Source organism: Penaeus chinensis, chromosome 14, assembly GCF_019202785.1.
Source record: "Penaeus chinensis breed Huanghai No. 1 chromosome 14, ASM1920278v2, whole genome shotgun sequence".
Taxonomy (NCBI): domain Eukaryota; kingdom Metazoa; phylum Arthropoda; class Malacostraca; order Decapoda; family Penaeidae; genus Penaeus; species Penaeus chinensis.
The window spans coordinates 16,328,683-16,344,334 of record NC_061832.1 but is presented as its reverse complement, the minus strand read 5'-3'; the positions used below and the strand labels follow the sequence as shown (position 1 = coordinate 16,344,334).

The following is a 15,652-nucleotide window of genomic DNA, read 5'->3' as shown; positions in this document are numbered from 1 at the left end:
GTTTTAGCGATTTCTTTGCCTCGTTGTAATGGTCCAACTTTACCCAGCGAAAAATATCCCCATGAGTGCGGTTTTGTGACTGGCCTGAAGTGAGCGTTCAGAGGATGGGGGGGGGGGGGGGCGTAATTTCCACAGAGGTAGGTAGTTGCCTCTCAGCTGGTTCCTCATTTATTTTGTCTTTATCATTATGTAGAATGTTTAAAAAATATTTATATGGTAATTAATTCACTTTTGTAGGATGAATGCATATTATTGCATTGACTTATTCTCTCTGCGTCTCCGTGTTTTTTCTCTTCCCCCCTCCCCCTTCTGCTCTCTCTCTCTCTCTCTCTCTCTCTCTCTCTCTCTCTCTCTCTCTCTCTCTCTCTCTCTCTCTCTCTCTGTCTCTCTCTCTCTCTCTGTCTGTCTCTCTCTCTCTCTGTCTGTCTCTGTCTCTGTCTCTGTCTCTCTCTCTCTCTCTCTCTCTCTCTCTCTCTCTCTCTCTCTGTCTGTCTCTCTCTCTCTCTGTCTGTCTCTGTCTCTGTCTCTGTCTCTCTCTCTCTCTCTCTCTCTCTCTCTCTCTCTCTCTCTCTCTCTCTCATTTCTTCTTTCTTTCTAGTTCTCTCTCCTCCTGGGAAGGAAAATAAAATCAGAAAATGGAAACATGTAAATCTTTAATCAAAGATGCTGAAACATGGTAGTTATCTATAATTTGGAATATAGAAAACATATATTCAAAATTTCTTAAGAAAAAGGATCACACAACAAAATTAATCAGTTAAAACAGATTTGCGTGTAGAAAACGTGATTGAGACGAAGCCACAAAGCACCGAACAAAACAACCATCTCTAATGGATCTAGAAACATTTGGCAACTTTCACAAGACTTCCTAACGCGTCCTCAACATGTTTTGCAGGCACTCCATCACAAGGCACGATGTTTTCGGTTCATGAACAAGGGTATAAACTACATAGGCTACGAATGTAATGTTTGTATGTATTTTTTTTCTTTCCGTTTCTCCATCACGAAAGAAAGTGATTAGCTAATGACGTTCGAAATGATGCTGAAAATGTGTGTTAGTATTTGGTACATGTATATCCATATACTTTGAATGTAAATGTATTGAAGAGTTGCAACCTTATCCACTACATTTTAAGTGTATAATAAGAAATTGAATCAAATTGCTTCATTCAACCATTGTTTGAGTTCTCACTAACTCAAAAGAAAATATTATAAACATTGATGCTTCTACATAAGATCTATGTTTATGTTAACTTGATGTATTTTTTACCAAGACATGGATCTTATGTCTGGCGTGATTACATTTCGAAATTCAAAATGTTTAAACCAAAATACAAACTATGTGAAATAGTATTCCTGGATTGAGCGATTGTAAGAAAAAATATCTGTTTATATTGTCTCTCTTTTTGGCGTTAAAAACAAGTCAGGCTTTACTCTTTAAAATGGACGTATTCATTTTTTTTCTAGCTGCCTTTGTTATCATTAAATAATAATTAAGGTAAATATATTCTGCTCTGTTAGTCTTAATCAATTTGGAATGTGACGCTTCTTTTAACCTAAAATATATGTAAATGATTTTCCCCTTCAAATTTCTCGAATAAAAGAGCTACACATTATTTCTCATTAACTCTGTAAATTAACAAACTACTCATTTGTTATAGTTTGAGCTGCAAATTTCTCTTCCCGAGCCCAGCGAACCAGCTCCATTGTCCATTTGTTCCTTTGTTTGTTTTTCTCTTAGTCTCGCTTCAGGACATCCACAGTCTTCGTGCCGTTGATGTCGAAGATTTCCTTGGCTGTGAACGAGGCGACGATCTTCCTCTCTCCGTGGATGCGCGGCAGGAACCTCAAAGTGTATGTGAACTCTCCGTGGGCTGGCACCTCGCTGTCAAAGTTAGGGAATCGTGTTATAAAGATCTGACGTTTGGGAATTTGATCATGAAGATGTAACTCTCAATGAAGTCTAGAAGGCTATGGGAAAAAATAATTTAGATTTTTTTCTTCCTAAAGTTTGATATTATTTTGTGTGTGAATATGACCTACACACACACATGCAATCAGAAAATTATATAAACGCCCCCTTTCCCCCATTATGGCGTCAGCAGCAGAGGAACTCACGTGTTGATATCGATGGCCCTCGGGCGCATGAGACCGGCTCCGTCCACACTCAGATGGCAGTTGGTCAGAGGCATGTCCAGCGGGTTCTTGAAGGAGAATGTTGCTTCGCAGGCCTCACGGACCTTCGGCTGTGAGGCAACCTGGAAAAAAAGGTGAAATCTGTTAATAATTGTCAATACATGCCTAAAATTGGATATACGATATATGGGCCTTGGATTATAACAGAAATCGTACATATTTTTAAAAATGGGTTTACGATATAGTTCTTGCTCTGTTATGACCGTATATGCAAGAGCACTCACTCAAGTACAAACATAAATGCCTCTATTTTGGCTCATTAATCATTGCACCCACATCCTTTACCTCACACACTTAGGTAGATGCCCTTTTTATCTAGATAAAACCCCGCTACCCAGTAAGGAAAGAAGAACTTTGTTGGACTCTACGAAGCAGCCTCCAAACCCAGCGTGCATTTCGTACCCTCGTGTGGAATTTCATGTCGAAATACAAGAATATATGACATATTCTTGTTTTCCTGTACTTCCCTTCGTTGTTCTTCTTGCAATTCCAAACCCTAATCAAGGTATCTCCATTATTTCACTACTCATTTTCCAATTCGATGACCCGAGCCATGATTAAAGAATCCAGGGTTTTCCAAGCACACCTTTCACATAAAACGCATTTTCTCATTCTCCCTTTTCGCTAATCGGTACCCTCTCTCCGCAGCTCCCGCGACATCAACGTCAACGCGCCACTGTCAGCTCTTACCTGGATGTCAAGCTTGGGTTTCTCTACAGTGAAGTCATCTTCGTCACTCCAGGTTTGGCCAGTTTCTTGGACACGGCAGATGGCATAAATCTTCATCATACATTGCTCGACCATCTTCTTCCAGTACTCACTGTATGTCACCGTCAGGGCTACCTCCTGTTGTGGGAAGACGAATTACAGATGTGATTTGCAGTCCTCACAGTGTCAGGCAATTGGGAATATAAAAGGAGTTTACGTTAGCAATATTCATCCTGAAATGCAATGCTGAATATTTGTGGTAATTACCTGGATGTGTTCCCTACTGAGTAATTGATATCAACATTCAAATTGAATTAACCCGTAATTGAAAAGCAAATATGAGACATATCAATACATTACATATTATGGAGCAACCCTAATTAAGCTATAACTGAAAGCAATAATTAGCGCTGACCTGCTGCTGCTTGGGACCCAGCTGGAAATTGCCCTCTGCTTTCTTGATAAGGGAAGCGGTGACACCAGTGTAGTAGACTGAGCGAGCCGTCAGATGGGCGCTGACTTGTCTTGGTTCATCGGAGTCATTGCGGACCATCACCTAGGATTAGGAATGGATTCATTAGTACTCGGGATTGGAAACAGATTCATCGGCAATGCTATTTCCCTCGTGTCTATATAGATTCCGATGTATATCCATTTGTATTTCTTATGCTTGTATATGTATGTGTATTCCTCGTTCACGTTCTGGGTAATAAATGACAAAAAAAAAAAAAAAATAGTGATGCCCATTGACAGCAAAACATATTGTGAATTCTGTAGAACGCATACGATTCAAATAGCTTAAATTCCTAAAAGTTATGAACACTAACCAGGAGCACTGATCCCTTAGGAAAAAGCGAAATAAAATGCCTCACCTGAACCTTGAACTCCTGCCCGACAGTGATCTTGTCGATGTCTGTGAGGTCGAAGAAGACATCGTCCTTCTGTCCGGGCTTGTACTCGTAGTACTGCTGAGCCCGACGGCATCCTCGCACGGCATTGTGGATGGCCAGCCGCTCCGCCACAGAGTTCTCAGGGTTCTTGTAGCTGTTGAGGAGCTCCTCGCGGTCCGTGTCGCCGAAGTCGTCGTCCTTTCCGCAGGCCTTCGTCAGGATCTGGAGGGGGAAGGGTTGTTGATAAGAATAACGAATTCTGTGTTATTTAGGATAATGATGATTATGTTCACGGGATTTACCTTGCTTACAAACTACTAAAGAAAATATTCTGTTTCCGTTACAAGAAGAAAAAAAACAAAACAGTCAGAAAGAACATTTCAGTCAGACGAAAATTGAACTACATCTGAACAGCGCATGAACGAACCGAGCGGCCGACGTGGTACTTGTTCATCTTCATCCTACTCCAACCCCAGTCGCTCTCAGGGTCTTCCGCCCAGTGCATGACGTCGGCGTTCACTTCAGCGAACACGAAGGGCGCATCGTAGCTCAAGCCAATGTCTCCCCTTCTCACGGCTTCCAGGGACACAGGGCCGCACTGCATCTTCACTGTTGACAGTAAGGAAGGCATGATTAGAGGCAAATTAGGGATTTCCTTTAAATATCAAGGACATTAATCCTTCTCTGGTAGCAAGAGTTGCCACAGCAATGAATCTCACTCTACAGAAAAGTTATATCACTCACAAAAAATACCTTGAACTACAGCAGGTACTCACACTCGCTCTCCTCCTGTGGCGTCGCGTCGATCGCCTGCCAGCCACCATAGCCTGGAGGAAGGTCAGGGCGGGCCATCCACACATCATTCCACACGTGGAAGTTCCAGATGGAGTCCCAGTTCTCGCCGTCGGGGCCGCCCTCGAGCTCCTCGCCGTCGGACGTGAAGAATTTGTCGATGGTCAAGGAGGAGTTCGTGTCGTGAGCAGAGACGAAGTTCGTGACGGAGCGGCAGGGAATGCCAAGGGCGCGGCACACTGAGGATAGAGAGGTCAGGATGTTTGTATCTAGCTATATACCTACCTGTCTCTTTATTTGTCTAAATCGACCAACAATCTGTCCTATTTTTATTGGATTTAGCTCCTGATAATGAAGAGCCAACTATCATATTACCATCAAGATTGAACAAACACACAAGCAGACAGCTTTGGCTATAAACATACATGATAGTGCCTATATACATGCACATCATACCTGTGGTAACAAGAGCTGAGAAGACCCAGCACTGGCCGTACTTGACAGGCTTGTAGCCATTCTTTACATACTCCTCCAGAATCCTCACACTGCCAGTCCACTTGTAGGGCGCCACGCCGTCTCCGTACTCCCCGTCCCAACGACCCTCCAAGATGCCTCCTTCATCAGAGTCGTTAACCTGAGATGGATCCATGTGTTAGTTCTACCATTTTACAAGTGAAGAAATGAAAAATTTAGTTTCATTGATTCTTGGGCCTGCTTACAATAGAATTATCCCAGATTTCCCTGTCCGTCTTATGCTCATATGAAACATAGAATAAATCCATTTTCTAAAATGGTGCTATATATATTTTTTCTTTTAACACTGAAACCATTTCTCAAATATAAGACCTTAAAAGGTCTTTTTTCCTACGGCTTAAGGACTTAAGTGCCCTCCTTTCCAACAATTTTGCAAGGAGAACTCACCCCTGCGGAGATGCCTCGCACCACCCGGACGGCGTTTCCTCGCTCACTGTCGGCGATGCGGCTCAGCTCGAGGATATACACGGCAACGGGGAGAGCCACGTCGTCGAACTGGCCGAAGACCCAGGGGCGTCCACGGGAGCGGTTGAAGGGTCCCACGTAAACCTTGCCCTTGTCGTTTACCACATACTCCTCCCGCTTATCGTCGTCATCGAGGTACACATTGTCATCTGGTGATAAGAAATATGAGGAAATGTAAAGCATAAAGAACTCTTTTGTAACAAAAGGTCAAATTTCCTAACAAGGACTACATACACGACGACTGCAAACCCAAGGGAGTAATTACCTTTGCACCAGGGGTTGAAGAGGATGTAGCAGTCAGTCTCGTCATTGTAGATGTTCTGTCCCTGCCCCTGACTCGTGTCCTGGAGGCCACAGCGGACTTCGAGCCTCCAGATTCCCACCATTGCGGAGGCAGGAATGTACACCTGAAATCCAGTCACGAGTCTTACTTCGGATGCATAAAAGAACAGTCGCTACATCTGAGCTTTCAGTGAATTTGACTTGAACATTTTATTCTTTCTTAATGTGATGTCGATGTTGCTGAATACTTCTGACTCACAACAAATACCAGCAAACATTGTAACTGAGAAATAAGCCTTGAAATATTTCACAGAACTCACCTGGAGGACCAGATCACGGCCACGGGTTCCAGGGTCGATGCGGCAGTCCCAGTCGTCCTTGGTCTTGGTGAACTTGTCGTTCTGCACTGGGATAATTGCCTTGGTGCCCTTTTGGACCGAGGGCTTGTGGCCTGTCAAGAGAACGTGGCCATATAGTGACTGTTGTTACTGGAACATCCTTAGAATCCCCATAGGATAATGAAGATGATATCCGATAATCATAATCTGAGAAACCTGAACTCTTTAAACGACCCTGAGGCAGAACCTACCGAAATTGAAGTGCAAGAGAATACGATCCTTTTTCACGTCGAAGTTCTCCTTGAACCTGAGGGCCAGGTAGAAGGTCTGGCCACGACGGAGGATGGGCTTGGGCTCCGTCTCGTCGTGCACAAGGTCGTACTTGATGGTCTTGTGGGTCTTGGCATTGTCCTTGATGTACCAGTGAGCGCGTTCGACGTTGTTAGCGGAAGCAGGAGCTGGAATTGAAGAAAGGAGGCTAGGTCAGTTATTTTTCCCAAATCAGTGTTTTGTATAATTTAGGTCAAGATTAATTCATACAGTTATGCATCATGATAGGGAACATCTTGAGCAAGTGGGGCGAGGTCACCAATACCAGATAAAACAGTATTTAAGAAATCCTTCACTATTATCAATACCCAGAATGAATAATACCAGCGTATCACTCAATTCATCGAATACCCAAAAAGAACCGTGCAAGGGCATCTTTCAATCCAGTCAGTATCGAGAAATAGGTCCTAGTGCCAGACATATTTCACTCCGATACGAAATGAATGGAAAACGAGACCCAGACCGAGACGGCGCTTCCCATACTCCCGTCCCCATTCATACCCATGTAAATCAACGTTATGAATGGAATGTCAACACGTCCATTCATCTCTTTCAAGCTCGACTTACGTTTGTCGGCTTCATTTTCGTCTCGCCTGCGTCGATTGAAGCTGCGAGAGTAGTCAGCTCGCAGACTGTTCAGCCAGTTGTTGTAGTCGGTTCCGTTGCGGTTGCGAGACATGATTCCTCTGTTGATGGAATGGAAAATTGAAATTAGGGATATGATGGAATGGGAAATTTTAATTCAATTAGAACTAAAGGGCATATGATGGATTGGGAAATTGAAATCAAATTTGGATCGAAACTAAACTGAAATTCAGAGAAATAATCCTTTTGTTAATTAAACTGTATATTTAGATTACTATCTAAATTGGAAAGGTGTATTTACTTAAAGACAGGTTTACAGTAAATGGTAAGTTCAACGTTTAGTCATGGGGGGAGATAAAGGTTAACACATATAATCCTAATGTCAAATTTCTTCAGACATAAAATAAAAAAAAATATTTCTGGTTCAATACGTCTATGTCCAAATTGTGAAGTAAAGGTAAAATGTATATGTTACTGAAAAAAAACAAAAAAAAACAAGCCATTTCGCAGTTTTAACCATGTCAGTCACCAGCCAAAAATATCAGCAACTTTAAAACACATAAACTTGTAAATATATACATGTATGTGTATGTGCGTGTGTGCGCGCATTTGTGATTTAAACCCCCTCCCTGCATTAGATTAAAAGAGTAGCGAGACCAGAATCCGAGTGAGGGCGCTGACCTGCGTTTGACCTTGAGGCAGCCCCCCCTGCCTCCCTCTTGCCGCGTGACCCGTTTGGCCGCGAGGGGGGGGGGGGGGGGGCGAACTTGACGCCGGCGGCAACAACGCGGTATTTCTGAGTCTCATATCACGGGCGTAAGTAAAGCGGCGAGATTCGGGTGGAGCTGGGCATTAATGTTATCTGTTTTTTTTTCTGTTACGTGTATCGTTAACGAATACTTGCTGTTTTTGTTGGTGGTGAGGTTGTTATTTTTAGTGTGTGTGTGTGTGTGTGTGTGTGTGTGTGTGTGTGTGTGTGTGTGTGTGTGTGTGTGTGTGTGTGTGTGTATGTGTGTGTGTGTGTGTGTTTCTTTGCTTTTTCTTTACCGTTATGTTTTTTTACCGTTATCGACTTTTTTTGTTTTGTTTGCTGTTTGAGTTGTTTCGTTTTGTATTATCCCTTTCTCCAAATTTTATTTTTTCTTCACCTTGTGATAAGTATCGTATATTTTCTAATCTAAAGTATAACTAGATATTTAATTGTTCAAAAAGTTGAGAACCCTCCGCAAATGTATCATCTCTCAGTCATTCAGTATCTCCATTCTTCAATATTTCATCTAAAATAAGTTTCGTATGTTCTCGAGCTTAAAGGAATAATGACTACAGAATTTTTTTTCCACTTGTAGACATTCCACAAATTTCAGTTTTTAATAACTATGCAGTAAGAATCTGTTTTCACGTATCCGAAGTCAGGCCAATTTTTCGGCCAGACACTCAGAAGCCGTTGACTTCAAACGCAGCAACCAGACGACCGAGGTTAATGCTTTTTCCTCGGCACTAAACTACAATCTAATCACGGTAACTTTGGGGAAGGGCAGGGCACTGTGCCACCGGGTGCCGTCACTATGCTTAGGTAGGTGCCAAGAATGCACATACACTACCCTACCCTACCCTACCTTGTCACCCTGTTGCCCCTTCCCTTCCAACCTAAGCAAAGGCCGGTTCGTTTTGACGCCCTCGCCACCCTGCCAAGGACAAGATCTCTCCGAGGCCAATGCCCGCTTCGTTTTGCATTAACGAGGCTTGAAGAAGAAGTTCACGGTCGAGATAAAACACGAATTTATGAAGTTAATTCACCAACGTTGATTATCCCCCCTTCTCCCCCCCCCCCTCCACCCACCTCTCACTCCCTCACTACTTGAGGATTTTGGCAAAGGGAGCACCTGTAGTCTAAGGCAGAAATATGTTCGTGTCACGGGCGTCTTGTTGCCATAAAATCGTTAGGGATGAAGCAAAGACGGTTTTACACGCACTTCAACAGATTCACACTCACGAAACCACTTACTCCTCATTCATATTCACGTGTGTGTGTGTGTGTGTGTGTGTGTGTGTGTGTGTGTGTGTGTGTGTGTGTGTGTGTGTGCGTGCATGTGTGTGCATTTGCGTGCGTGGGCAAATATGTGTATAAGCGACGAATCAGGACACCACGCCTTAACTTATCCTCAAGCAGCCTTTCCTACATTTCCTCACAAGCACTGACATACCTCCCCCCCCCCCCCCCCCCCCCCACACCGTAGCCCTTTCCGAAAATAAAACCTTAAAACTTCCACATCCGATCCTGAAAGCCTGTGCACGTTGGGGTTTCCCTGAGCACGTCCCCTCCCCTTTCCCCTTCCCCTTCCCCTCCCCCTCCCCCTTTCTGTGTATTTCCGTCTCCTGCAACTGCCGTACACGTCTTCTGTTGCCAGTGCCATGTCTGGCCCTCACCCGCCCATGGCATGCCAATGGTTGTCAGCCGCTGTCTTTAAAATAAGGGAGAGGGTGGGGGGGGGGGGGGGTCATATACATCGTGGCTGACAGAAACTTCCGGCATGGAGAGGCAGGCGTAACGAACAGGTAGAGGAAGTTTGTCGTAAATGTGCAAGTGTATGTGGCTATGTATTTGTATATCTATGTTTGTGTTATGTTTGTTTGTGTTTTGTGTTGTGTTTGTGTTGTGTTGTGTTTGTTTGTGTTGTGTTTGTTTGTGTTTGTGTTGTGTTTGTTTGTGTTGTGTTTGTTTGTGTTTGTGTTGTGTTTGTTTGTGTTGTGTTGTGTTTGTTTGTGTTTGTGTTGTATTTATTTGTGTGTGTGTGTGTGTGTGTGTGTGTGTGTGTGTGTGTGTGTGTGTGTGTGTGTGTGTGTGTGTGTGTGTGTGTGTGTGAGAGAGAGAGAGGATCCTTATAGGAAGAGATAAATTTAGGCGTATGAGTGTATACACTGTATTTGTATATACCGGTATGTGTATATCTATCACTCTATCTATGCGCGCGTGTTTGTTTGTGTGTGTGCGTGTGTCAACGAACGTATCTTTATATCTACGTATGTGCGTGTTCCCGTGTGATCCGCGTGGGTGGAGCCATGTCTCCGCATAAATCCACCCACTATCCATTCGATTCTCAAATTCCACGACCATCCACACAGCACCTGACGACCGCCGACGACCACACACACGACCTCCCGGATGCCGAAACACGACCGCAGGAATGAACGATACAATTAGCTTCGAATTTGTTTGTTTGTTTGTCTAGGCTATGGGTTTTCCACCAACTCGAAGCGTTCTCTCGAAGGTAATAATATCTCGAGGATAATGTCACCATTTCTGTGACGTCAGTAACTCGACTGGTTTGTTAATAATAATAATGATAATGATAATGATAATAATGATAATGATAATGATAATAATGATAATAATGATAATAATGATAACAATAATAATAACAATAATAATAACAATAATAATAACAATAATAATAACAATAATAATAACAATAATAATAACAATAATAATAACAATAATAATAACAATAATAATAACAATAATAATAACAATAATAATAACAATAATAATAACAATAATAATAACAATAATAATAACAATAATAATAACAATAATAATAACAATAATAATAACAATAATAACAATAATAACAATAATAATAATAATAACAATAACAATAATAATAACAATAATAATAACAATAATAATAATAATTATTATTATTATTATATTATTATTATTTATTATTGTTATTATGGTAAATGGTATAATGGCACTGTTTCAATTGCTACTACAATTAGTACTATTTCACTGCTACTACTCTCACTATGATTAAGCACACTTTCATTATCATTAATATGTTATTGATACTGTCATCATTAAAGTAACCATTATAATTATCGTTATTATTATCATTATTATTACTACTATCATTATTATTATCATAATTATGATTATCAGTATCATCATCACTATTATCAATGTTATCCTTATCATCACTATTGTTATTACTATTACTCTCGTTATCTTTATTACGACTGTTATCACTGTCGTGGACATCATAGTTAACATTTTTTATCACTATAATTATCATTGTCATCCTTTTCTTTCATTTATTTTCGATTAATAACACGATAAATCATTTTAATAAAAAGTGTAATTCGTTTGTGAACGAATAAATGTATCTTGAATATTGTCAGCACTGATTCTTACAACTTTTGTATCAATATTGTGATCGGTCATGTTCACTGTAAACACTGATAACAACAAATATAAACACTTGTATGAAAGAAAGAGTTGAGAAAATAATAAGCACTCTCTTGTTAAAATAAGAAAACAAGATAAATCACAAAAAAAAAACAAGAAAAAAACACGAAAAGCAAGACTGTACCTGTTTTGCTGCTCGGTCGCTTATAACAGTAATACAAGTGAGTCAAGCGTTCGTTTATAACCGTAAGCTGCCTTGTAGCACTCGTTCGCTCTTCCTCAATGAACTGAGCTTCACCGGCGAAAGTCTTGAGTATTTATAAGACCTCCTTTACCCCCCTCCTCCCCGCTAGCTATGCCCCTCCCTCCCTCTCTCCATTTCCTCTCCTCCTCCTTCTCCTCCTCCCTCTCTTCCGAAAAGAAGAGCGTGGTCAGGGACAGTACCGCGGAAAACCACGGAGGAACATTCTGAAGTCAGTTCTTACGCGTCTGGAGTCCGGGCGCGTCACGGCCGAATTCTCCGTGGCGTCTTTTACTCATCGTCAGGATATTACTACAGAAGAAGGCGCGTCACTCAACGTACCCTCCGGAAGTGGTGTGTGTGTGACGCCCTCCAGCCGAAGCCGTCTTTTTTTCGTGAATGGAGTGCCAGCCGCGTGGCGCTATTAATAGATTTTTGTTTGTTTACCTTTCGGGCTTTCGTTGACGTCACGGGTGCTTGGAAGGCTGTGATTGTCGCCGTATTTATAGATGTGATGCAGGAGGAATATCTGTCTATTGATCTATTTCTCTCTCTCTCTCTCTCTCTCTCTCTCTCTCTCTCTCTCTCTCTCTCTCTCTCTCTCTCTCTCTCTCTCTCTCTCTCTCTCTCTTAATTATTTCTCTCTTTTACGCCCACTTTACATAAAAGCATATGCACACAGTGAGAGGCGCGCGTACAATACTCATACACAGGTATATACGTACGTACATGTATGCATATGCATATATATATATATATATATATATATATATATATATATATATGAATATATATATATATGTATATATATATGTATATATAGTATATATGTATTATATATTATATATGTATTATATATTATATATGTATTATATATAATATATATAATACATATATGTAATATATATATTATATATATATGTCTAATATATACAAATTATCATATATGATATATAGATATTATATTTCATATATATTGTATTTATATAGGTATATATATATATATGCACAGTACTGATATAATTATTGAGACCAACTCCGGATATTGTATTTTTCATCTCTCTTTAGAGAGATTGTACATGCAGTGAAAATTATCATTCCTGTTTATTGTTTTGAATAAATTAGCCTCTGTAGTATTTAAATTTTCCTAATTCATCTAAAAAAAAGTGATGACCGTTAGTTGGGAGGTTTTAGTAGCGTTCGTTTGTTTCCTCACAAAGTGTCACAACTGACATGTGACCCTTAACCCATTCGCCCCGGATTTATGTTCTGTCCCCAGTAGTTTTTGGTGAATTTTGTTCCATACAGATGGCTCCACATGTGCGCAGCCGACAAGGAGTCTATCAGTAGGCCCTAGTTACCGATCCTGATTTTCCCATTCCTTGAATTGTCAGGAAAATGTGTTTTTCTTATTAATACCATTGCTATCGATACTGTTATTATTGTTATTGATGTTATGATTATTAAATTGTCATTAAAATATTTTAGACAATGAAATGATACAAAAGACCCTTTCCTAAAGTGAAGGAAAAGGGTAAACGGGTGAGATAGGTAGCTCTGATAACTGGCTATTTGGTGATTAAAAACTTGTAAAGCCATCTATATGTAAATACAATAAATAAACAAGTATTACAGTGGGCATGGCATGTATTCTTGCTACATTTGGCGAATGGGTTAACACTGTTCCCGGACTTATGATTTTATTTCTTATATGAGCAAATACATGCACTGTCACCACTAACTAAACCAAGCCCTTCTGCCATCGAATCAAGACTGCCTACTGAAGCACCATGAGTAGAGGAAAGGATACGAGTCGGAAGGATTTTTCTGTTTATCTCCAAGATATTACTGTAAGCCAACTGGATATAACCGAGGAAGTGGGTGTTTCCAAAACTTTAATTGCAAAAGTGATAAGAAAATTTGATAATTTGGAAAACTATGAACCCAATCGAAGAGGAAATTTTGGAAGAAAGTCTTCCTCCTCTCCCAGACAGGACAGAATGCCTGTAAATATAAATACAAGAAAGCTCAAAGTCATCCAAGCAAAGTAGGGAAGAACTATGGCGAATTGAACATCAGGCGATTGAGAAAAGGTAAATCTCATTTAAATCTTCCCTTTGGCTACGTTTCTATGTGATTCAAACACAATTTAGTGAAATAAATTCATTCATGGAAAACATATATTAGTTACAAAATACCCTGCATGATAGAGTTCCCTATCACGCAGCCAAAAGTGTTAAAACCCCTTTGGAAATTCATTGGCCTAGAAATAATCCAGATTTAAATCCTATAGAATGTTTCTGGAAGGACATGGAAGACGAGATAAGCCATGTAAAATGTACTAACAAAGTTTAGCTAACTAAACGACTGATGAAGATGTGGCATACAATCCCCAGCAATCAGAGAAAAGGCCAGCCGGTATATTCGATGCATGCCAAGACGTGCTGCTACAGGGTAGATATTTTGGTCATTTCTACCACGTCTTTAATAATCTTCACAAATGAAATTAGGAAATGATGAGCTGGTTTCGTTTTGAGATAAATATTCTACGAAAACTGATTGAAACCGTCGGTGGTCTCAAAAATTAGGTCAATACTATATATATATATATATATATATATTGTGAGTATCCCTCCCCCCCCCCTCTCTCTCTCTCCCTCTCCCTCTCTCTCTCTCTCTCTCTCTCTCCCTCTCCCTCTCCCTCTCCCTCTCCCTCTCCCTCTCCTTCTCCTTCTCCTTCTCCTTCTCTCTCTCTCTCTCTCTCTCTCTCTCTCTCCCTCTCCTTCCCTCTCCCTCTCCCTCTCCCTCTCCTTCCCTCTCCCTCTCCTTCCCTCTCCCTCTCCTTCCCTCTCCCTCTCCTTCCCTCTCCCTCTCCTTCCCTCTCCCTCTCCTTCCCTCTCCCTCTCCCTCCGTCCTTCCCCTTCTCTTGCTCTATCTACCTATCTATCTAAAGCATAAACATGATTTCCTTATCAGTTTCCAAGTCATCGATAATTCAGATATGTGTCTCATTCATTCATTTAGACCCTATTCTTACCACCGTTTATCAGTGCATATCACTTGTTACTGGAAAAATAGCTAACCTTGATGTCCCACACAGTGTACAGCGAAAGAAAGGAATATAGGCCTTAGGAGACAAAAGATACCAATACCGTAAATAAACAAGTGCAAAAAATATTTACGTATATTGTCTATAAAAAAAAACAAAAAACAGAGCAGCTGTAACGTCTACACAGAACCGTTAAACAAGCAAAAGCCAATGTATCAGCTGTAGAAAGCTAAAACAGGTGCATTTACACACTACGCAAAAAAAAAAAAAAAAAAAAAAAAAAGAAAGCGACCTACATCAGTACCAGACACGCTAAAACAGGTGCATTGACTAGCACATTCCACGACAGGTGTAACAACTATGCAACCCAAAAACAGGTGCATCCACTACACAACTCTTAACAAGCAAAACAAAACACCAAAAACAGGTGCACTGACCAGCACAACCCAAACACAGGTGTAACAACTATATAACCCTCAAACAGGTGCCACATAACCGATAACAGGGACACCGTATCCACATCAAATACACAAACCATAAGGGTAACAACACGTACACAAACAGGTACCTTGACTAACAACCATCAGGAAAGAATGACGTCACATCCGGTAAGTGCACGGAAGCGTTAGTGTCTGTCAAGATCTATCCTAATATAGCCCTTCTTGTACACATAGGCGAGAGTGTACACATGTCGATGTAGGTGTCCGCATGAGTGTACACTAAGTGAAACTGCGAGGGCGTGGGTGTAACTGTATCAATGATATATTAATCTGTGTTTATTTTATCTCTGTTTTCGTTGGTTATCTCTGTCCTTATTTCTCTGTCTTCTCTCGCTCACTATTTCCCTCTCACACTTTTGTTTATCTCTCTCATTACCTATACCTTTCATTCTCCCTTTCCTTTCCTTCTCATTTTCTTCCTTTCTCCCCTGTTGCTTCTTTCTCTCCTTCTCCCTCTCCTTCTGTTAAAGGTTCGTGTATCCGCACGCACGCATAAATTCATCATACAAAGATACATACGTACATACGCATATGCTTAACTGCATATACTCTATAT

At 40.8% G+C, this 15,652-nt stretch overlaps 1 protein-coding gene across 5 annotated transcripts in view; it reads right to left on the bottom strand.

Annotated features, from left to right (window-relative positions):
• Positions 1-636: 636 nt before the first annotated feature.
• The window catches only part of LOC125032138 (hemocyte protein-glutamine gamma-glutamyltransferase-like), a 122,186-nt gene continuing 107,170 nt past the window's right edge, over positions 637-15,652 (bottom strand). For 4 of the 5 annotated variants that reach the window (XM_047623177.1, XM_047623176.1, XM_047623174.1 and 1 more), the window contains 13 exons: positions 7,103-7,221; positions 6,457-6,663; positions 6,188-6,318; positions 5,851-5,992; positions 5,508-5,734; positions 5,043-5,220; positions 4,571-4,825; positions 4,222-4,403; positions 3,777-4,016; positions 3,320-3,460; positions 2,887-3,042; positions 2,119-2,258; positions 637-1,885 (listed from right to left, as the gene is read on the bottom strand). In XM_047623177.1, the coding sequence (XP_047479133.1) occupies positions 1,738-1,885; positions 2,119-2,258; positions 2,887-3,042; positions 3,320-3,460; positions 3,777-4,016; positions 4,222-4,403; positions 4,571-4,825; positions 5,043-5,220; positions 5,508-5,734; positions 5,851-5,992; positions 6,188-6,318; positions 6,457-6,663; positions 7,103-7,221 (2,266 nt within the window). In that variant the 3' untranslated portion in view covers positions 637-1,737. Of the gene's footprint in view, positions 1,886-2,118; positions 2,259-2,886; positions 3,043-3,319; positions 3,461-3,776; positions 4,017-4,221; positions 4,404-4,570; positions 4,826-5,042; positions 5,221-5,507; positions 5,735-5,850; positions 5,993-6,187; positions 6,319-6,456; positions 6,664-7,102; positions 7,222-11,490; positions 11,631-15,652 lie in introns of those variants that run through there. The other variant, XM_047623178.1, reaches the window with a different exon arrangement.